Genomic DNA, 18916 nt, shown 5'->3' with positions numbered 1-18916 from the left:
AGAGCTTTACGCTCCTCGGGTCAGCTTCTGCTAGAGGTCCCTAGGTCAAGACTCAAACAGTGGGGCGATCGTTCTTTTGCTGTCGCTGCTCCCAGACTGTGGAACAAACTACCCCCTCACATCCGCACCACTACTGACCTCAGACTTTTTTTAAAAAAAGCTTAAAACCCACTTTTTTAAATTAGCTTTTAATTCTGACTATAATACTGTCTCTTAGATGTCCTCTTTCTGTGTGCTCCTTTCTATGCACCTCTGGAAAGCTTTTAATGTCCTGCAGCACTGCACCACTACAGCACTTTTAATTGTATCTTGTATGTTTTTATATGTGTTATGTATTATTTTTATGGCTTTGTTGTAAAGAACTTTGGGTACCATTTGGCTAATGTAAAGGGCTATACAAATAAATTTGATTTTTTTTATTTTTTTTAAAAGAAACTCATGCTTTGAGTTTGCTAAATCAAGTAATTGTCCATCAAACTGTAAACTGTAAACCCTTTTTTGAAGGGTGCAAATATATGCATGTTATCAGGAAATGCTTTGGGATAGTTTTTGTTTTCTGCATGTGCCATCAAGAATAGAGATATTTTAGCGTCTCCTTTGTATGTGTTTCTTTTATGACATCTTCCGCTTTAAGAACATCTGCCCGAATCCGTAAATCCCTCAATCACTATATAGAGCAGGAACTATATACCGGTAATAGACTTTATAGTGAACTCAATTAACTGACCGTTCGGACAGATGATCATTGCTTTCCCCCATCGTTGGTCACATAACTCCGCCTCCTCGCACGGTGCCTGCGCCAGCTTTCCTCGGGATATATCTGCTCATTTATTGACCACTGATGATCACTAGTTTTCAAGTTGCATTGTGGCAAATTTCAAGCTCACTACTTTTTTTTATCCGCTAGACATTGAGGCACTGGTGTAACCACTTTATAGTGCCCTATATAGTGGTTGGAAATTCGGACACAACCTCTATTTCCAAAAGTATTTACTTACCTGCCGTGACTGGCATATGAGCTTAAGTGACATCCCATTCCTAATCCATAGGGGTTCAATATGACATCGGTCCAACCTTTGCAGCTGGAGCAGCTTCAACTCTTCTGGGAGGGCTGTCCACAATGTTTAGGAGTGTGTTTATGGGAATCTTTGACCTCACATACACATCTGGAAGTATATTTACAAGGTCCTCTATCAGGTTGAGATCAGGACTGTGAAGTCCAGTCAAGTTCATCCTCACCAGACTGTGCATTCCATGTCTTTGTGGGTCTTGCTTTGTGCTCTGGTGCAAACTCATGTTGGAAGAGAAAGGAGTCAATTCCAAAAGTTCCCAAAAAGCTGGGAGCAGAGAATTGTATGTAGTGTCTTGGTATTCTGAAGCATTCAGAGTTCCTTTCAATGGAACTTAAGGGCCAAGCGCGCTACTGAAAACCAACCCTGCACCATAACCCCTGCCGTGGGAAAAAAGTATTCAACTATTCACCCAGTTAAATAAACGGGGGCCGACGGATTTGCACTTTATTTTATCCTTGCAAAGAGAGAACAGTTCATCATACAGCCTTTATTGCATAGTAGTCAGCCCTGTTCTGATCTGGACAGAGTGTTTTCCCCTTACTTACAATAATGGAAAGTAGTCAGAGTCAAAACAAAGTAGAGACTCTTTGGTTATGCAATAACATGTTATGAAAAAACCTTGAGAAAGAATCTGGCTTGTTATGAAAATGAGGTAAGTCTACAGATACCCTCATGCAGGGGAATTATGTGGCCTTGCAGGTGAAACAGACTGAGTGAAACGTTTTATAGTGAGTAAATAGCATAAATCAATATATGAAATAAGAGAAATCTAAGTTTTGCAACCTCGCCCCCCACCTCCCAACCCTACATCACAAAGGCCATTTTTTTATACCTCTTGTCACCCATGAGATTGTTGTTTAAATTCACCCAGGAGAAAATAAAGGTAGTGGAGTGTTTGGGGTTACAATAGCAGTTACATTTAATGTAATCTCTTTCGGTTCTTTGGAGGCTATTTAAGGAGAGATGCATGAGGAAAGCCCTTAGTTATAAAAGAGATATCTCCCATGTGGAGTTTAATCTACCATCTGCTAGACTATATCATATCAGTAAATCTAGAAAAGTCAGAATGCGAAAGAACTTCATTCCACTTAAACCTTTTAAACAATAGAAGCATGCCCAACTACTTAAAAAGTGTCAGCCTTTGAAAAATTGTTTTTGTTAACTACATATAGTGTTTTAAAGTCAGGAATTATTTTTTGTCATTTTTATTAAAGGTCTGTGTATGTATCGCAATGAAAGTATTGCAGACGACCACCACCCATTGGCCAAAACAACATTTGGTTACCAAGAAGACTAAATACAGACATTATAACCCAAGAAGAAGAGGGAGGTCCAGTAATTGAAGGAAGACTCTTCTATTTTGACATCCTCCAAACAAGAAAATGCCTTTTTGTTTTTGTTTGAAATATTTTAGATGAATGGCATAGTCTAAAATGTTTCTCTCTTGTATATTTCCTGTTTTTTCTCACACTTAAACAGTTTCAAATCATTAAACTAATAAAAAAATAATAATTATAATAATAAAAGCACTCTACTTACAATCTCGCTCATTTCCTAAAATATATATATATTCTATACAATTGGAAGATAAAAAATGCCTAGGCATAAATTCAACTGAAGAAATTAAATTACTTGCCCCCATCATCAGAGGCTCACCTGCCTCCAACGGCAAACTAAACCTTCATGAACCCCAATCAGTATCCATCTTTAAAGGTCTTCAAATCCACAACGCAGCCTGCTACCCAGCCAAAGCCCAAGCAGTGGTTACCCCATGTCTGATTTTGACCTGGATGACCCGGATTCAACCCTTTTCCACCATGGTAGCTAAGCTCCATCTGGCTTTTTCATGTTGGTTCTTCAACCTCGTTCCCATCAGATTATAATTGCTCCCGGACTCTTACTGCATTCGCCGCCACATCTCAATTGGTCCAGCAGAAACCCACCCTTTTGAACCTGGTTCTGCCAAAGGTTTCACTTTTGCTTCATGCTTGCTCATCATGGACAGGTTTATACAAAACTGTGTTTATCCAAGCTGGACATCTATCTTTCCGGGTACCCTGAGTGAAGCACTAGTATCGGCTCATGTGGTCTACTGGATCACACCAATACAGCTTAATCAGATCGTCTTGCCAACCAGCAGTCTATGGACTGAACCAACTTCATCTATCTCCACTCCACCACCAGTTTCAGGCCTGGGGGGGAAACATCCCTGTCCTCAAAACCTGCTTATGCATATTAAAGTAAAATCCAGCGGTAATGTTTTCTGCTGAGGTATGAACGTCAAAACCTTAAAATAATTGTACCAATAAAATTCTTGTAATTTCTTCTATCCGTGTGAGTTTTTCAGATTGAAATGAGCCGTTTAACAGCACTGTGGAGGAATTATATCAAACCATTATTGTCAGAAAAGGAATCAGCCACATTGGAGGAGTTTTGAGAATTTAAGGCTATTTCAAAGTAAAACTAGACTGCATTTAATCCCAGATTTGACCCTAAATTTAGTTTTGATTGAAGCCTTTTTAGACTTTTTTTTTGTTTTTGAAAATGTGAGATCATCAGCAGCTGTTTTGGTCTTGAGAACTTTCCACCGAGGCCATTTTTGTCCGATCTCTCTTTTCACATTTTGTAATTATAAACTCTCCAATGAACTGAGGAAGGTGACGTGTACCAAACCTATGATATCCTCTTGGATTGTTTCGTGACCCCCTGGATGAATAATTAATCCACTCTTTGCATAATTTCTGGAAAGGTTTCCACTGTTCTCTCACTGTCATTCACTTGAGTCCCAAAGCCTAAGAAATAATAATAATAATAATAATAATAATAATAATAATAATAATAATAATAATAATAATAATAATAATAATAATAATAATAATAATAATAATAATAATAATAATAATAATACATTTTATTTGAAAGCGCCTTATCAAAATGTCCTTTCCATGTCCTACCATAGACATTTTTTTTTTTTTCATTTTGAGACAGGGGCATGATATGTGACTTTTTTTAGATCTTCAACCCTGCTTCATGTTGTCAGTCAGGTCCAATGGCAGGGATTTAAAAAAAATCTATTAGTCTTGCAGTACTCAGAACTGTGTGTGGCTAATAGAGCTGATTTCAATAACATTTAATTGTGACAAGAAAAAGGGGGGGGGGGAAATTGTACAATGTTCACAATATAGAAATGTATTTGTAATTTCCTTATGTTGAACATCTTTTTTTGCAAACTTCTTTTGAAGAACTATTTTTGGCAACTTGGTTTCACACGTAGGCTTGTTAAGTTTCTAACACCATCATTAAGGATTCATTATATGGTGAAAATATTAAACATTTTTCTTCTTTATGGTTTATTAAAGGTGATCTTTTTTTAGAAACGATTGAAACAATCAAGAATCAACAGTCCCTTTTCCATTTTGAAACCATCTTTATTTTGCTCACATCATAGAAGTCAAGTTTAAACAACCCATTTTGAATATTTGACAGCACCAATAGATTTTCTAATGACAGACGGAAAAGAATAGATCAGATGAGAGTTTTTAAATCTTAATCTCCTATGATTACCTCCTCTTTGTTTTTCTCATCTTCATCAGAGGAGGAAGAGGAAGAGGAAGAGGAGGAAGAGGAAGAAGAAGAGGAAGAGGAGGACGAGGAGGAAGAGGACGATTCCTTGTCCTTAGACTTCTTTTCCTTCTTTTGCTTCTTCTTCTTCTTGGCTTTTCTGTCGCTGCTGGCTTTCTTAGCTTTCTTGTCGAGATCATCAGAACCCACCACCACCTCTGGAACGGTATTCATAGGAGCCTCGGATGAGGATTGGTTAACGGCGGGGCTCACCGAAGACACCACCTCGCTTTCCACCGGGTCACTCCTTTGTTGTTCTGTAAACAGAAACGGCACAAATATAAGAGAGTTTCCCATTTAATTGTACCTGGTGTTCCTTCAGTCCTTCATCAGGAACCTACAAAAAGCTCCAACCAGAAATTGGTTTGATTTGGATTTTCGTTACGATGAATTTCAAACATTCCCTTGTTTTGTTTTTTTCTTGTAGTAAAATTTGTTTGTGGTGTTATGCAATTAGAATACAACAGCAATCCAGTGTAGTTAGTATTATTAACTGTTAATAACCAGCTTGAAAGCAGTGGAAACATTATTAAAGACTTTCTAACAGAACATAAAGGACATGTTGTTTTGACGCTCTGAAAGAAAGCCTATAATTTTGTTTTCTTAAAGCATTTGTCAAACAATAAACGGCGTGAGGGCAGGCTTTCATGCTCAGCTAAGCGCTTCCCTAATAACATGTGTAAACCGAGGCATCAAACATGGAGAGACAATGAGGCAGCATGACCTAAGGCACAACAGAAATGAAAGATGCACATATTTTCTTTTATGCTCATCAATGTAGCAATTCGAGAATTGCTTTGCTGCCATTCAAGGCGGAAATTATTACGTGTCATTATGCATTTAAATCTCTCCACGCTGTCAACCGAACTGCTTACACGTTGTGTGGGAAGACAAGGGCTGCGTTATTTTGTGTTTGTTTGTTTCCTGTTGGGAAGATGGCCAATCAGATTGTCAGAGCCAACCGAAAGCATTTCTGTGATCAGTAACCGAACCCTGTCTGGTTGGTGAAAGGGTTAAAGGGTTGATCAGGTGATGGGGCTTGATGGTGTTTGGGTTTTGGATAGTTTCTCACGAAGCGGATCTGGAACTTACCAACTGGTATTGCGTCCTCTAAATCAAACTCCACGCTGTCGGGGAAGAAGAGGATAAATAATGCACAAGTCCTGTATTTAACTGCCGTACCTTTTTTTCCTCCCGGGCTGTTCTGGAGCTGTTATTCATTCAAACCACCTTACAGCAATTAAAAGAGGGAAATACTTTATGTGTCCTCACCCCTCAGTATCAGCAGTTATGCCTTGAATCAGCTCATTGTAGGCATTGATTTCTTTCTCCAGCTTCATCTTGACGCCTTCCAGCTCTTTGTAATTCTCCACCTTCTGCTCCACCTGTTTCCTCGCATTCTTCAGGTCTTCCTCCAGTTGTATTATAATATTGTTGTAAGGGATCAGTCGCTGGTTGTTCTCATCCTTGGCTTTTGCCAGATTTTCCTCAAGACTTTGGATCTGTGAGGCAAAAGAAGCGAGATTTGAGTTGATGTTTGCTCTGCTATGGATGAAAAAACTTTTCAGTTGGCATTACAAAAGCCTAGTCTTCTTCTACAGACTAACCCTGCCTGATTTATCCAGCATTGCTCTGTTTTTAGTCCTTCTTTCACCCCATCAATGTCTCAACTAAAGAGACAGTGGTAGCATGATGCTGCCACCACCGTGTTTCACAGTCTTAATGAGGTGTTTGGGATATTATGGTATGGTTTCAAGTTTGTTATTCCACCCGAATGTGCTTTTTTTTTCTAAAGGTGTTGGCTTTAACCAGCACCTTTAGCCTAATGACAGGCCTGTCAGGAATGCCTGTTAAGCTCAACCTTCCAGCTGGGAACATGACAAAGACAAATCATCTTTGGTGCAAATTCAGAACCACTGGTTTATATGTTGGGTACCTGGCGTTTTTTTTTTTTATAAATCTAGACTTGTGTGAAGGTTTTACTGACCTTTCCGTGGTTTGCTATAACCTGCATTTCCAGACTTTTCAACTCCTTCAGCAGGTTCTTGAGCTCCTTATTTCCAGCCTCCAAGGCCTCGGTGTTCTTGGCCTCCTTCTCCTTGATGTTCTCAAACTAGGATGGAAGAATAAATAAGATTAGATAATCAAACCAGCACAGGAGGAAATTAGCAGCTCAGTTTCCCACCTTGTTCTTGTACCACTCTTCGGTTTCCTTTAGGTTCTTCTCAGCAACCTTCTCGTAATGCTCCCGCATGTCTTTGACAATCTGGGCCAGGTTGGACTGCTGATGCTCAATCTCCACCTTCACCTCAGAATTTTTGATCTTCTCACGCAGATTATTCACTTCCTACAACAGCCATGTGATAGAGTTAAACAGAAGACCAAAACAATGCAGCAGATGTGAGCAGATGTTAGCTGAGTGCAGCTTCACCTCCTTGTGCTCCTTCTCAAGGCGTTTCACCTCATCCCGTATCAGTTCGGTCTCCCCCTGCAGCTGCTCCCGTTGCTGCTTGATCTCATCAATATCTTTTTTTAACTTTTCCGTGTCGTTCTCTAAATCATTCCTCGATTTTGTCTCATCAGTCAGTCTGTTTGTGATTAGAGACACATCGGCACAAATGCAACACATCAGAAAAGGCAGTAGAAAGTTGTTAGTCTTACTATAACTAGTTTATATATTGCTCTTCTCCACATTGGGGACTGGAATTTGCCCCAAAGCAATAGGAAGAAGAGGTATTCCAATGACAGCTAAGGGACTAATATGGTCTCTTTGTGAACTTTGCTAAAGCTGGATCAGTGCCATGTGGGTCAAGGTTGTATTACTTTATGTTGATCTTAGTTGAATCTCAACCATGTGCGAAGAAAATGTTTTAAAGATAAGATGGAGATACTGATCCAATAATGGTGCAACTTTTTTTTTCTCTGAATATTTAAATCAATATTTAAGTATTGTGGTTTTACTAAATCATCCCTTTGAATTAGCCAAGTATCTTTTTTACCTTGTGGGGACAGTGTAATGCCAATTCGCCAGTTGCTTTGTGGGGAGTTAAAGATACTAGGGGAGTGGTGCCCTAGTGATTAGGGCATTGCCCACTCAGCCCAGTCCCCAACAGGATGGGTTAAATCCAGAGATTGAATTTCGCTGCTCTGTACTTGTGACAATGTAATTACAATAAAAAGCTGGGAAAAAATTAAAACTTAAATGGAGGTCAGTGGGAATGCCACAGGGCTGTTAAGAGGACCACAGACATTCCTTCCATCCAATATGGCCTCTACAAGTAAACTCAGACTGCTTTATGCTCAGAAACAACCAGGTCTGCATTTGTGTGCATTGGGACTCACTTGCTTTCAAAGTCCTCAAGGGCCAACTTTGAGTTGTCAATCTGGAGCAACAGCCTGGCATTCTCATTGGTGAGCTCTTTGATCTAAACAGATAATAATAATAATAATAATAATAATAATAATAATAATAATAATAATAATATTAATAATAATAATAATAATAAAGTCTATGGATTCACCTCCTTGTCCAGATCGTCCAGTGGCTCCTGGATTTTGTCCCAGTCTCTTCCCTCAGGAGCTTCCCTCTTGGCCAGAATGTCATCAATCTCCTTCTGCAGGTCGTTGTTCTTTTCTTGCAGATCTTTAACTCGATCCAGATAGCCTCTCAGACGATTGTTCAGACCCTGCAGCTCCTGTTTGTTCTCTGTGTTGATGGGAGTTTCTGCAGGAGGCTCTGAACTATTGAGCGGAGCAGCAGTGACTGGAGTAATCGGAGCTGAGTCTTTCTCGGTGTCGTTGCGCAGGAAGTTGCGGAGTCCCTGCAGGGTGGACACGGACGCCTTGGTGCCCCTTCCCCCGGCTCCTCCAAACACACTGGCGCTGCTGTTACGAGACATGCTTTCTGCTGGATGACAGTGAACTGAGAGACTCAGAGGCTGGATGGAAATGATGGAGGTGAGTTTTATAGCAGCTGTCTGCCACCATATCCGCCCACATCAAGGACTTGGGCTCCTGGATCCAATCCTCTCTCTTGACAAACAGGTTCTGGGCTGAAATTCAAGTATTTCAAGTTGAGTTCTTCAGAAATTCTGTACTTGTTCTGTTATGATTGGACACCTGCAAAGCATCCGGGTAGGTCCACAGGTCCGTTGGTCTTTATAAGGGATCTCTGAGGTGGGATCTCCACTCACCTGCTCCTTCAGGCTCCAGCAACCATGTCTAGAAACTACAGCAGCCAGTCCTACAGCCCCAACAGCGGGGGGCCCATCAAGAGCAAACCCAGCGAGAAGATCGACTCCTCGGGCAAAAATAATGAGAAAAACGAGATGGTTGGACTGAATGACAAGTTCGTCAAGTTGATTGAAAGGGTCTGTATTTATTTTCTTGAATTATTTGATTTCCTTTTCTATTTAACAAATTAGAATATTACTGAAGAGTTCATTGATATAATTTCACAAAGTAAATAAAACATTTTTATATGTGTTATTTATGGTGTTTTCCACTTACAGCTTATAGAAGACAAACCATGATATTTAAGAATTATTTATTTAATTCCCGTTCCATGTTATAATAATTAAAAGGCTTTTCTGCTTGTATTTTGACAACGATCCTCATCGAAAGCTTGCTGAATTTAACTGTATTTCGTTATACAGTCGGAGGAAAATATTATAAAACCCAGTTTTTCTTTAGTTTTATATATATATATATATATATATATATATATATATATATATATATATATATATATATATATATATATATATATATATATATATATATATATATATATATATATATATTCATATTTAGTTACTTTAACACTTATTTTCATATTAGAAGAGTAGGACATAAAAATATTTTTCACTAAATATGATTAAGTAGATGCCGAATATGGTTGCATTAGTTTTTTTCCGTCTATATAAACGAAAACTGTAACCCGAGGCCATAAAAAGTCGCTCCCTCTGCCAGGATTTATCATGTTTGGGGAACCAGATCGCCATCTAGTGGTGATTTATTTTAGTATACCAAAATAATTGCCTATTCAGAAGGATTGGAAAGAGGCACAGATACTCTACTACAAAAAAAAAAAAAAAAAAAAAAAAAAAATCAGTGCCTTGTTGGTATTTAATGAATGTCCCTTTTTTGGTTGTGCTTTAGGTGAAGAACCTGGAGGATGAGAACAGAAAACTTAATAAAAAGCTGGAGATCCTCAAAGGGCAGGATGACTACGATGGTAACTTGGATGCTCTTGTAAGGAAGGAAGAGAATGACCTGCAGCAGAAGATCGAAAATTTGAAAAACGACCAGGAAAATTTAAAAGAAGAGCTTCAGGACATTTCGCAAAAGGTGGACGACGCCAAGGAAAGGTCAGCAGCACCAGTCTTATTATTTTACTTAAAACTCTAGATACAGTTCAAATGTTCCAGCTGTGTTATTTCTACCGTTACATTTTATTCTCCTTTGGTTGCAGTTATGAGAATGAATTGGCAAAGAGAGCTGAGGCAGAGAATGACTTTATTATATATAAGAAGGTAATAAACCAATAGTCTGCTTTCAGCATTTAATTTCAAAACATCTGTAGAAACTTTCCAAATTATTTTCATGTCTCATGCTTTATACAAACTTAAATTTGAAAATATAACATTGTATAGGAGGTGGACCAAAGCCATCTGGACCTGGTAGAAGATGTTCTGGAGCTGGAGGATCAGACAAGAAAGCTAGAGTTCCTCAGGAATGGATTTGATGAGGTAATCTGGCATAGAAAGCTTGGAAAGAATGCTTTTTTATAATAATAAAGTTATTATTATTATTATTATTACTTATTCGTTTATTGTTCCATGAGGTCTTATATCAATTCCTTCCTTCCTTCCTTCCTTCCTTCCTTCCTTCCTTCCTTCCTTCCTTCCTTCCTTCCTATCAGTTATGCAAAAGGAAAAAAAAGCTATGGACAATCTCTGTATTTAATGTTTACAAACTTTTTATCAGCCCTCCCAGAGATCCAGTTGAAAAACAAATATAGACATCTTTTCCCTTTTCCATCCCTTGTAGGAGATCAAGGAGCTGGAGTCCATGATAAAGAATGAGGTGGTAACCCTTCCAAGCTCCGAAAAACGGTCCTTGGACATGGACCAGTACATTAAGTCTGTTGAGGCTCAGTATGCCCGTCATGCCGCTACTGCCAGGCAGGAGGCAGAGTACTGGCACCAAAAAAAAGTAAGGACAGGGTAAAACAAATCAAGCATTTTCACCGTTCTACAAGTAAAGGTTATGCATTTTCCAAACTTTAGATGGATGACTTGGCACAAAGGGCAGGAGAGAAGGAGCAGGAAGTGCGTGACATAAAGAGAGATATCGCTGACATTTTGCGTAAAATCCAGAAGGCTAAGTCTGACCTTGAAGCTTTGAAAAGAAAGGTAGGGACCAGATTGTAATAACACAGCATTTCTACATCTGTTTACTCTCTAGCCATCCTGCTGATGCCCTTTTCCTTCTCCATTAGGAAGATTCCTTGAGCAAGGAAATAGATGACAGCAGAAAAAGTGGTGATGAAAACATTGAGACTTCCAAGAGGAACATCAAGGAACTAGAAGATGCCTTGAAGAATACTAAGCAGGATCTGGCCAGGAAGATCCATGAATACCAGGAGCTGCTGAACATCAAACTGGCCCTCGACATTGAGATCGCCACCTATCGCGAGCTTCTGAGGGGCGAAGAAGACAGGTACATGATGGTGGAGGTTACAAAGCGAGATTGTGTCAATATGCAGAAGAAGAAGCCATGTAAAACCTTTGTGTAACTTAACTTCTTCTTCTCTCCTTTGTCTCTTTAAAGAATGAATAAACTTCACTCAGGTGAGAAGCATTTTATTTACCACCGTGATATGAAAAAAAATGTTCAAATCAAGGTTTTTCTGAATGTTCTTATTGTATGTTTTGATCATAAACTAACCAATGAGAAAGATTCATAGGTTATGTGTACGAGGGCTGCAACTTACAAATATTTTGCAAAGTGATTCATTGCAAAGCGATAATTTTTTTCAATTGATCGATTAATATTTATAATAATCGGATAGCCTAATGTTCCTTAAAGAAGACTTTTACAAAATTAAACAAGGTAAAACTCCTCTTTGAAGAAAGCCCCCACCCCACCCGCCCCAAAACAAAACAATTCTGAAAGAAGCAGAATTCTTCTTCTTCATATTCTTCATAAACTTTATTAACCTTTTTAAAACTAGATTATACTTTGACATTACCCATAAGGGGCACTCCAAGCATAATGATATTTATTCACCTTACTTCAAAAATTGTTTCCTGTTCCTTAAATAACTACTCCCTCAGTGAAGTGCTGATCATCTAATTCCAAACCAATCCAGCGTAATTAATTAATATTTTGTACCAAATTATGTCAAAAACCCTAAAGAGCAAGTTTCTGATTTTTTTATTTTATTACCTCAGTTATTGCTATTCATATTGAATCATTCAATCTGAACCCAAACTAGCCTATTAAGATAAAATGATTCCCAAAACAGAGTGGGAGCCCTTAAAGTTGAACAGAAATGTTACAATTAGACAAAATGATTTCATAAGTTTGTGTTCAGAGCTCAAAATTGCAGTTTTTTAAATTTGATATTATATTTTTAAAACACACAAAAAACGTCAACAAACATTTTACACATTTCAGCGATTCTCAGGCTTTACTGATGTTTTGTGCTTCACTAAAATCAAACCTCTCTTTCGCTCAGATAACTAAAAACAAACAACCAATCCAAGTCCTTAATTGCACGCAGACGTTCACCAGCCAGAGAGGAAACACCTGCAAGAGGAAAAAAAACACCCGCGAGAGAATCACCTGCAGGAGAGGAAACAACTGTCAGAGAAACAGCAAGAGAAGAAGGAAAAAGAGCTTCAAGCAGCTCCTCCATCTGGGGGGTTCGCTATCCAGACTCCAGCCAACCCACCTCCCTCTCCCTCCAAGAAGCGCCTGCTGATCCGACTGCAGGTGGAATCTGGGAGGGTTGTCTCCGAAACCACCCAGTACACCGACTGATTGTCTGACACCTCCTCCAGCATTACAACATATCCGCAAAATGTGAATTTTTTAATTTTAAATTACAATCAATTCAATTATTTAAACCTCTTGATAAAATTAAGAAGCAATAATCTCTCTTGCGTGCTTCCTGGTAGAGTGAACGTCTTGGTGCAGCTTGATGGCAGGTTGAATGTTCTCCTTCAATCTGTTGTTTCACATTAAATTGTGTTTTTGGAAAAGTTTTCTTATCTTTGTTGGGATGTGCAATGCCTATGGTGCTCCAGAGTTTCCTATCATCTTCTAAAAATTGAGAAGCTATACACTAAGTTTTTCATATTGTGTGAAAAAGTTCTAGTGTTAAGGTTTTTTTTTGTTTATTTCTGTTAAGTTTCATGATGACAGAAGTTAAAGTTTTGAGCATGTAGGCATGGTTTGTTGTTTATTGATTCCCATCTTTTCGATATAAATCAGATCATGCCGATAAAACAAAAAGGAAATGTTATCTGAATTGGATGCTTTGTGTGTTGCAGTATTGCAATGCTGCAAGCCTGAAATCCTCGGTTGGCTTCTGTGCTTGTTGCATTCTTCTTCTTTTTCTTTCTTTTTTTTTTTTATCTCAAACCTTCCAAACAGTTCACTGTTATCCAGGGATTTCACTGTTAACCCGTGATTCATACTTATAAATGAAGCTTCCATAAATGCTGAGTCTGTTTTTTTTTATTTCCCTCACACACACACAAACAGTACAGAGTCATCACTTAAAGGAAAACATTGATATTTAAAAAAAAGGAAAACATTGATATTTAAATAAATATTATAAAGAAGCTGCAGCCAATAATCTTATATTTTAATCAGAGGCCTTTTTCTATATTATCTAGGTCTGGGGAGCGAATTATTGAGCATATCTAGTGTTGAATTGATCATGTTCTTGGCTCAGCTTTAAAACCTTAATAATTTTTTCAGTTTTCTGAAAGGCCATCACACATGGAGCCTTTTTGTAGTTGCAACTATATTTCTTTTTCAAATGGTTCATGTCTGTTTGTTTCCAGTGCAAAACAAATCAAAGGTTACTTTTGAAAATACTATAAATTATTTTTTTGTAAAAATATGAAACAAAAAAAGAAATGAGGGATTTAAAAACATTTCCATATGACTATATTGCGCCTAATGTGCAATATAATATGAACATGTGTTTTTCCTCATTTTAATTTCATCACTTAATGCCAATTCTATTTTGTTGTTGCTGAAAAAGCATTCTTTCTATAGGGAAAAGACAAAGCTCAGATGACCAAAATTTCACCCAAACACACACACAAAAAAAAAAAAACTTTATCATCGACTCTTTTTGTTCAACAGCCAATCAAAATCAACCTCCAAGTCACAGATAGAACATGGTGGTTGAAAGAATAATGTGTCTGCCGAGTCAAAGTTCGGCCACCAGTCAGTAGCAGCAAGGAGCACACCCCAAACTTCTAGTTTATTGATTTGCTAATTAGCATTTATTTATTTATTGAAAAATTAAAATGAAAAATAAGAAGAACAACAAAAACCTTAGCGTAAAAGGTGGAAAAATTAAATCTGCCGTTTTAACCCACTAGAGAATCTCAAGTATCTCATGAAAGACCTGATTGTGGTCCTTTAGTAGGACGACAGCCGAGGGAAGTTGACATGTTTTTCATTCTGTGTGAACTGTAGAATCCAGTTCTGCCTCAACTCACAAGTGCATCAAAGATTTTAGTCACTTGTTAACTTTAAAAGAATCTATTTAAAAGAATATGTTCACAAATAAAGCCTAAAGCTTAATTCAGAGGCATCAGGGAGAACATACTGTCCAGCACCACGGACAGCGACACCCTTAGAGGGTTGAACTGAACATGGCGATTTTGGGCAGTTGCAACAAATTTTACTACAAAATAATAAAAAAAAATGAAAAACTACTTGTAAGATAAACAAATAGATACATTTTAGAAGGTGAGAAAAAGCATAGCCATGTAATTTAGTGAATCATTCTTTGTTTAATTGGCCTTGTGAAGGGTGTTAAAATATTAGAAAACAAGCAAAAATCTTAATTTCTTTGCCTTTTAACTATAGCAGGCTGCTGGGACTGCTGGGCCTTGTCTCCACGCGATTATGCACCTTAGGTTTAACTTTATCATCTACACATACCCGCAAGCTTTTGCGCAACCCCTCTGAAAATTACATTCTGTTATAATTTCTATTTACATATATTCTGTCCCTAATAAACTATCCTTTTGTGCACCGTAGTCTTTGGCTTGGTCTCCTGTTTTTATGTCCCTGAATCAGTCATACCAGCAATGCAAAGACACGTTGCCAGCATTAACAATGAAAATAACAACAATTTTATACAACTTGAAAGTTTAGAGAAAGTATTATGGCTAATTTGAATGTTGAATATGTCAAGAATAATCAAAAACATGATACACTTGTCATCAGCATAGAGGCTAATCCAATGCTTTAAGCCACTTTAAGCCACACACAGTGTACTCGAATTGACATGCGTATTGTGTGATGAATTAAAATCTGAGTTGGAATTGTTTAACATTTAGTTCATTTACTTTCTTTCCATATCGTTAATGTCCTTTTAAATGTAACACACCCACAGCTGTCTGATAGAACAGCTTAATTTTTTCATTTCATTTTTTCATTAAAAAAAATTGTGTACAGCTGTTTTAAACGAAATTTCTTCTTGCATACGCTTGTGTAAACAAAATGACAAAATAAATCCGTCTAAGTCTAAAAACCTTGCAGTCAAAAATCATTTTCCTTGGATAAGAGGACCCATTAAAGTTTCCTTCCTACTTTGAGTTCTCAAACTACCTACTGTAGGTTGATACTCTCTCCCTTTGCTTATGTAGGTTAAAGAAAAACAAAGTTCTGCATCTAAATTCTTATCTCCCCTTATTTTCTGCTTGTATTTAATCTGAATTTCGACTGTAGAAGGAAACTGGAGTATCTGTGGTACATAAATGAACCTAAGTAGCAGGTTAAACCTTATAGGAAGGACATAAACTCCCCAGTTACTTGGAGTACTGGGCTTCTGTGAGTCAAGGAGCAACCGGAGTGAATGGACACAATCTCCATGTGAACCAATAACACCTACAATCTTCAGCTACTTGGAATTTTTCATTAACTGAACTACTAATTACAGGAAGCTCAATATTACACAGTTGAACTGTTGGCGTCTGTTCATTCAGATGGTTTCTCTTTTACTTTTATTGACATCTTAGTAATTTAATACACCTGTAAAACACGTACAGTAGATTTACTCCCTCCTACGATAAAAAGGGTTTCTGTTGAGCGAGTTACATTACCCTTTTTTTTTACATGCCTGCAATTGGTTTCTTGACACACCTGCACATAGAATTCGGTATTGACGCTTTGAAAATTTTAAAACAATCAGTTTGGCCAAAGGGTTTGTTTTCTTTATACGTGTCCCCGATCTTCTCATTGTTTTTTTTTTTCCATTAAACCGTTTTTACTTTACCATTGAACCTGTGAAATATGTTTCAGCTTTGAGACGACCAGAAGTTATAGAAGCAGATGATTTTCCTCCTGAAACATTTTATATTGTGCATTCGGTTTTATATCTTTTTGCAGATACTCTAATCTCTCTTAGGACAGAAAACCTTCACAAATTAAATTTATAACAAATCTAAACCAAAACAAATTCATATTTCACAAATTATGTTTTTTATTTAACTTATGACTCAATTGACTTTTACATTTTGCAGAAGAAAAGGTCTCTATGAAATATTCCCTCATTAATTCTGCAGGTGAAAATTAGTCCAGAGATCCATTATTTTAGCATTTTCTTCTATCTTAACTGAACTGGTTCTTCTAAAGGTTGGTAATGTATTTCAGGTATGTATTTCAGCTCATACCTTTACTAATGTGTTTGGAGCACATTTTTTGTGTGTGTTCAATGAGTAACTAAAAAGTCATTCTGATTAATTTCTGTGTTGAGACAAACTTCGCATAAACTCTTGGCACAGAGATGACGGAAATAGTCAGCAAATGAAAATGAAGCTGTCAATCATAGAAACAAACAAAGCAAATGGAATGCAGGCAAACAAATATTCTCTCATTATCAGTTTGTTTTCATTGGTGAAGAAAAAATCTTCCTTTAACTGTGTGCCAGAGGATATGACTTGAAGAAGGAGGCGAGATGAGTCAATCAAAATAAAGTGGCAGGACCTGATAATAATGAGTCATACAGAGCCTTCCTGTTATTTTACTCCACAAACAAAATAAGTGGAGTGTTATTATAAAATGAAATCAAAAAGTTATTGCTTTTTTCATCCCACTCTTCCTTAACACCAAATTCTTGCATGCACATCAAATTATTCTAGTAGCTTAGCTGTAGATTTCTGCAGCTTCTCGTATTGTGCCATTCTTTTTTCCTTCTAATGAAAAGTTTGAACATTGCTACAAATCATAATCAAAGCTCTCCCTGATCTATCAGCTGTGCTTTTTTTTTTCATGGTGCTGCATAGTTATTTAATTTTTCTTTGTTAAGGCTGGATCACAAACAGGTGAACTCTATTTACAATATTTAAGTTACTGTCAGGTCTAAGCACCTAAAACATCATACATACATGCAGGGAAATAAAGAAGGCACAGAGACATTTAATTTAGTTTTACTCGCGATGAGAGCAAGAAGGAGACTGCGGAGTTTACAAATCCCCAACTCACTCTGCAGTCCCAGCGTTCTGCTCGCTATTTATTAGAAATCAGGGGTCCCTTGTTACAACAGCTGAGACTGCTCTAGAGATCAGAAACAACATGAAAAATTCAGACTTCTCAGTAAAAAACTTCTCAGAAAAATTCAGACGTCTCAGTAAACATGCTATAAATTTCAGGGTTCAGTCAAAGTTTAAGCTGTTGAAGGTGTTCACCAAAGTTCAGCAGGTTGAGTGCTGCGCGTAAATCAACCACAACCCCCCAAAAGCAAGTTCACAAATCATCGTATACATCAGAAAAGGTGGCTGTGAAAACATGCACATAGCACACAGCTTTATGCATGATAACACTACACAGATACATTTATATACAATTATTCTAACAGTTACTATCAAAGACTGAGTGTTGTTTACATTATTAGTAGCTAAATAAAATTTGAAGTCTATTTAACCCAAAAATACTAAAAATTATAATTTTATCTTAGTATAATGCAAGCATTGCTTCTATGTTATCTACAGTCCACTAAGCTCATTAGTTTGCATTTATAATGTGAAAATTATTTTAAAGTTTAACAGGTATTAGTTTTGCTTTCTCTTTGTGTTAAAACTGCGCTACTGGGCTGGTTTGTGTTTAACTAAAATCTCCACATATTTCTTGAGGATAGAAGCACTTATCATCTAGCAGCAGTTAGTTCATGTCTCCAGCTGTCACTTAAAGTTTCTACAAAACATGTTTTTCCAAAGAAATCCACCTCTATAGTAAAAGTGATCTTTCTTTAACAATTGAGTATAATTTTTTTTCCCTCAGTGGGAAATTGAACTTATTATTTTTTTTAGGTTTTGTTAGTTGTTTCTACTACCTGTGTTTGCTTAAAACTGTTATTTATTTTATTTGTGGAGCCCTCCTGGACTTTACTGGAATTGGCATTTTGTTTAGGTTGAAAAAAGTCACAAAAGCGAAACTGTTTTCCTTACAACTTGTTTACAGATGCTGTAAAAAGTGAATTATGACAACATACTTATCAGATTTCCATGGAGATTACTCAGTCACTGGAACTGAGTAATCACAGGAGTTTCACATTTTTTTGCTCAGTGATGCAAAGCAAACATTTAAACATACTACTGCAGAATCCTTTAATGCTGGCTACACCAAATGCTTGCTGACTAAACATATAGCAAACCAGTTTTATTCAGTGTTGCTTTATGGGATATGATTTTAGAGCAAACTAAGAAAAGCAGCAAAGGTCAAATGACCAGGATAGTTGCATATTGCAGTTCCCCCCTTTGGAATTTGTTTCATACCATGAGAACCGCTTTCAGTCAAAAGTATTGATGATTGTCCAAAAGTGGAACATAAAATAACTGAATATAAAGACAATTTGACTCAATCTTTTAATTTAAGAATTTAATTTTGATCATTTTATGCTTTCCATCCTAAATGGAAAAAAAATACATAAATATGGTACCTGGAAGTTAGTAAGGAATTGAAAT

The 18916-nt window shown here is 37.2% G+C and overlaps 2 protein-coding genes across 4 annotated transcripts; one reads left to right on the top strand and one right to left on the bottom strand.

Moving 5' to 3' along the window:
- Nucleotides 1-4480: 4480 nt before the first annotated feature.
- LOC119792334 (keratin, type I cytoskeletal 18-like) lies at nt 4481-8850 on the bottom strand. Of its 2 annotated transcripts, XM_038298931.1 has the most exons (8): nt 8216-8850; nt 8037-8119; nt 7126-7282; nt 6880-7041; nt 6682-6807; nt 5967-6196; nt 5787-5821; nt 4481-4951 (listed from the first exon to the last, which is right to left on the bottom strand). In XM_038298931.1, the coding sequence occupies exons 1-8, from the start codon at nt 8591-8593 to the stop codon at nt 4620-4622; spliced, it is 1503 nt and encodes a 500-aa protein (XP_038154859.1). In that variant the 5' UTR covers nt 8594-8850; the 3' UTR covers nt 4481-4619. The 2 variants fall into 2 exon arrangements, with proteins under 2 accessions (XP_038154859.1, XP_038154860.1); XM_038298932.1 differs by lacking the exon at nt 5787-5821 and having other exon boundaries at nt 4786-4951; nt 8216-8816.
- Nucleotides 8438-12518, top strand: LOC119792335 (intermediate filament protein ON3-like). Of its 2 annotated transcripts, XM_038298934.1 has the most exons (10): nt 8438-8651; nt 8739-9064; nt 9855-10063; nt 10168-10228; nt 10349-10444; nt 10746-10910; nt 10985-11110; nt 11197-11417; nt 11529-11548; nt 12439-12518. In XM_038298934.1, the coding sequence occupies exons 2-10, from the start codon at nt 8912-8914 to the stop codon at nt 12444-12446; spliced, it is 1059 nt and encodes a 352-aa protein (XP_038154862.1). In that variant the 5' UTR covers nt 8438-8651; nt 8739-8911; the 3' UTR covers nt 12447-12518. The 2 variants fall into 2 exon arrangements, with proteins under 2 accessions (XP_038154862.1, XP_038154861.1); XM_038298933.1 differs by having other exon boundaries at nt 8438-9064.
- Nucleotides 12519-18916: the final 6398 nt, after the last annotated feature.

This window comes from Cyprinodon tularosa, unplaced genomic scaffold, assembly GCF_016077235.1.
Source record: "Cyprinodon tularosa strain WSP-4 unplaced genomic scaffold, ASM1607723v1 ctg417, whole genome shotgun sequence".
In the NCBI taxonomy this organism is placed as follows: Eukaryota; Metazoa; Chordata; class Actinopteri; order Cyprinodontiformes; family Cyprinodontidae; genus Cyprinodon; species Cyprinodon tularosa.
The sequence above is the reverse complement of the archived record's forward strand: the minus strand, read 5'-3'. Positions and strand labels throughout refer to the sequence as shown.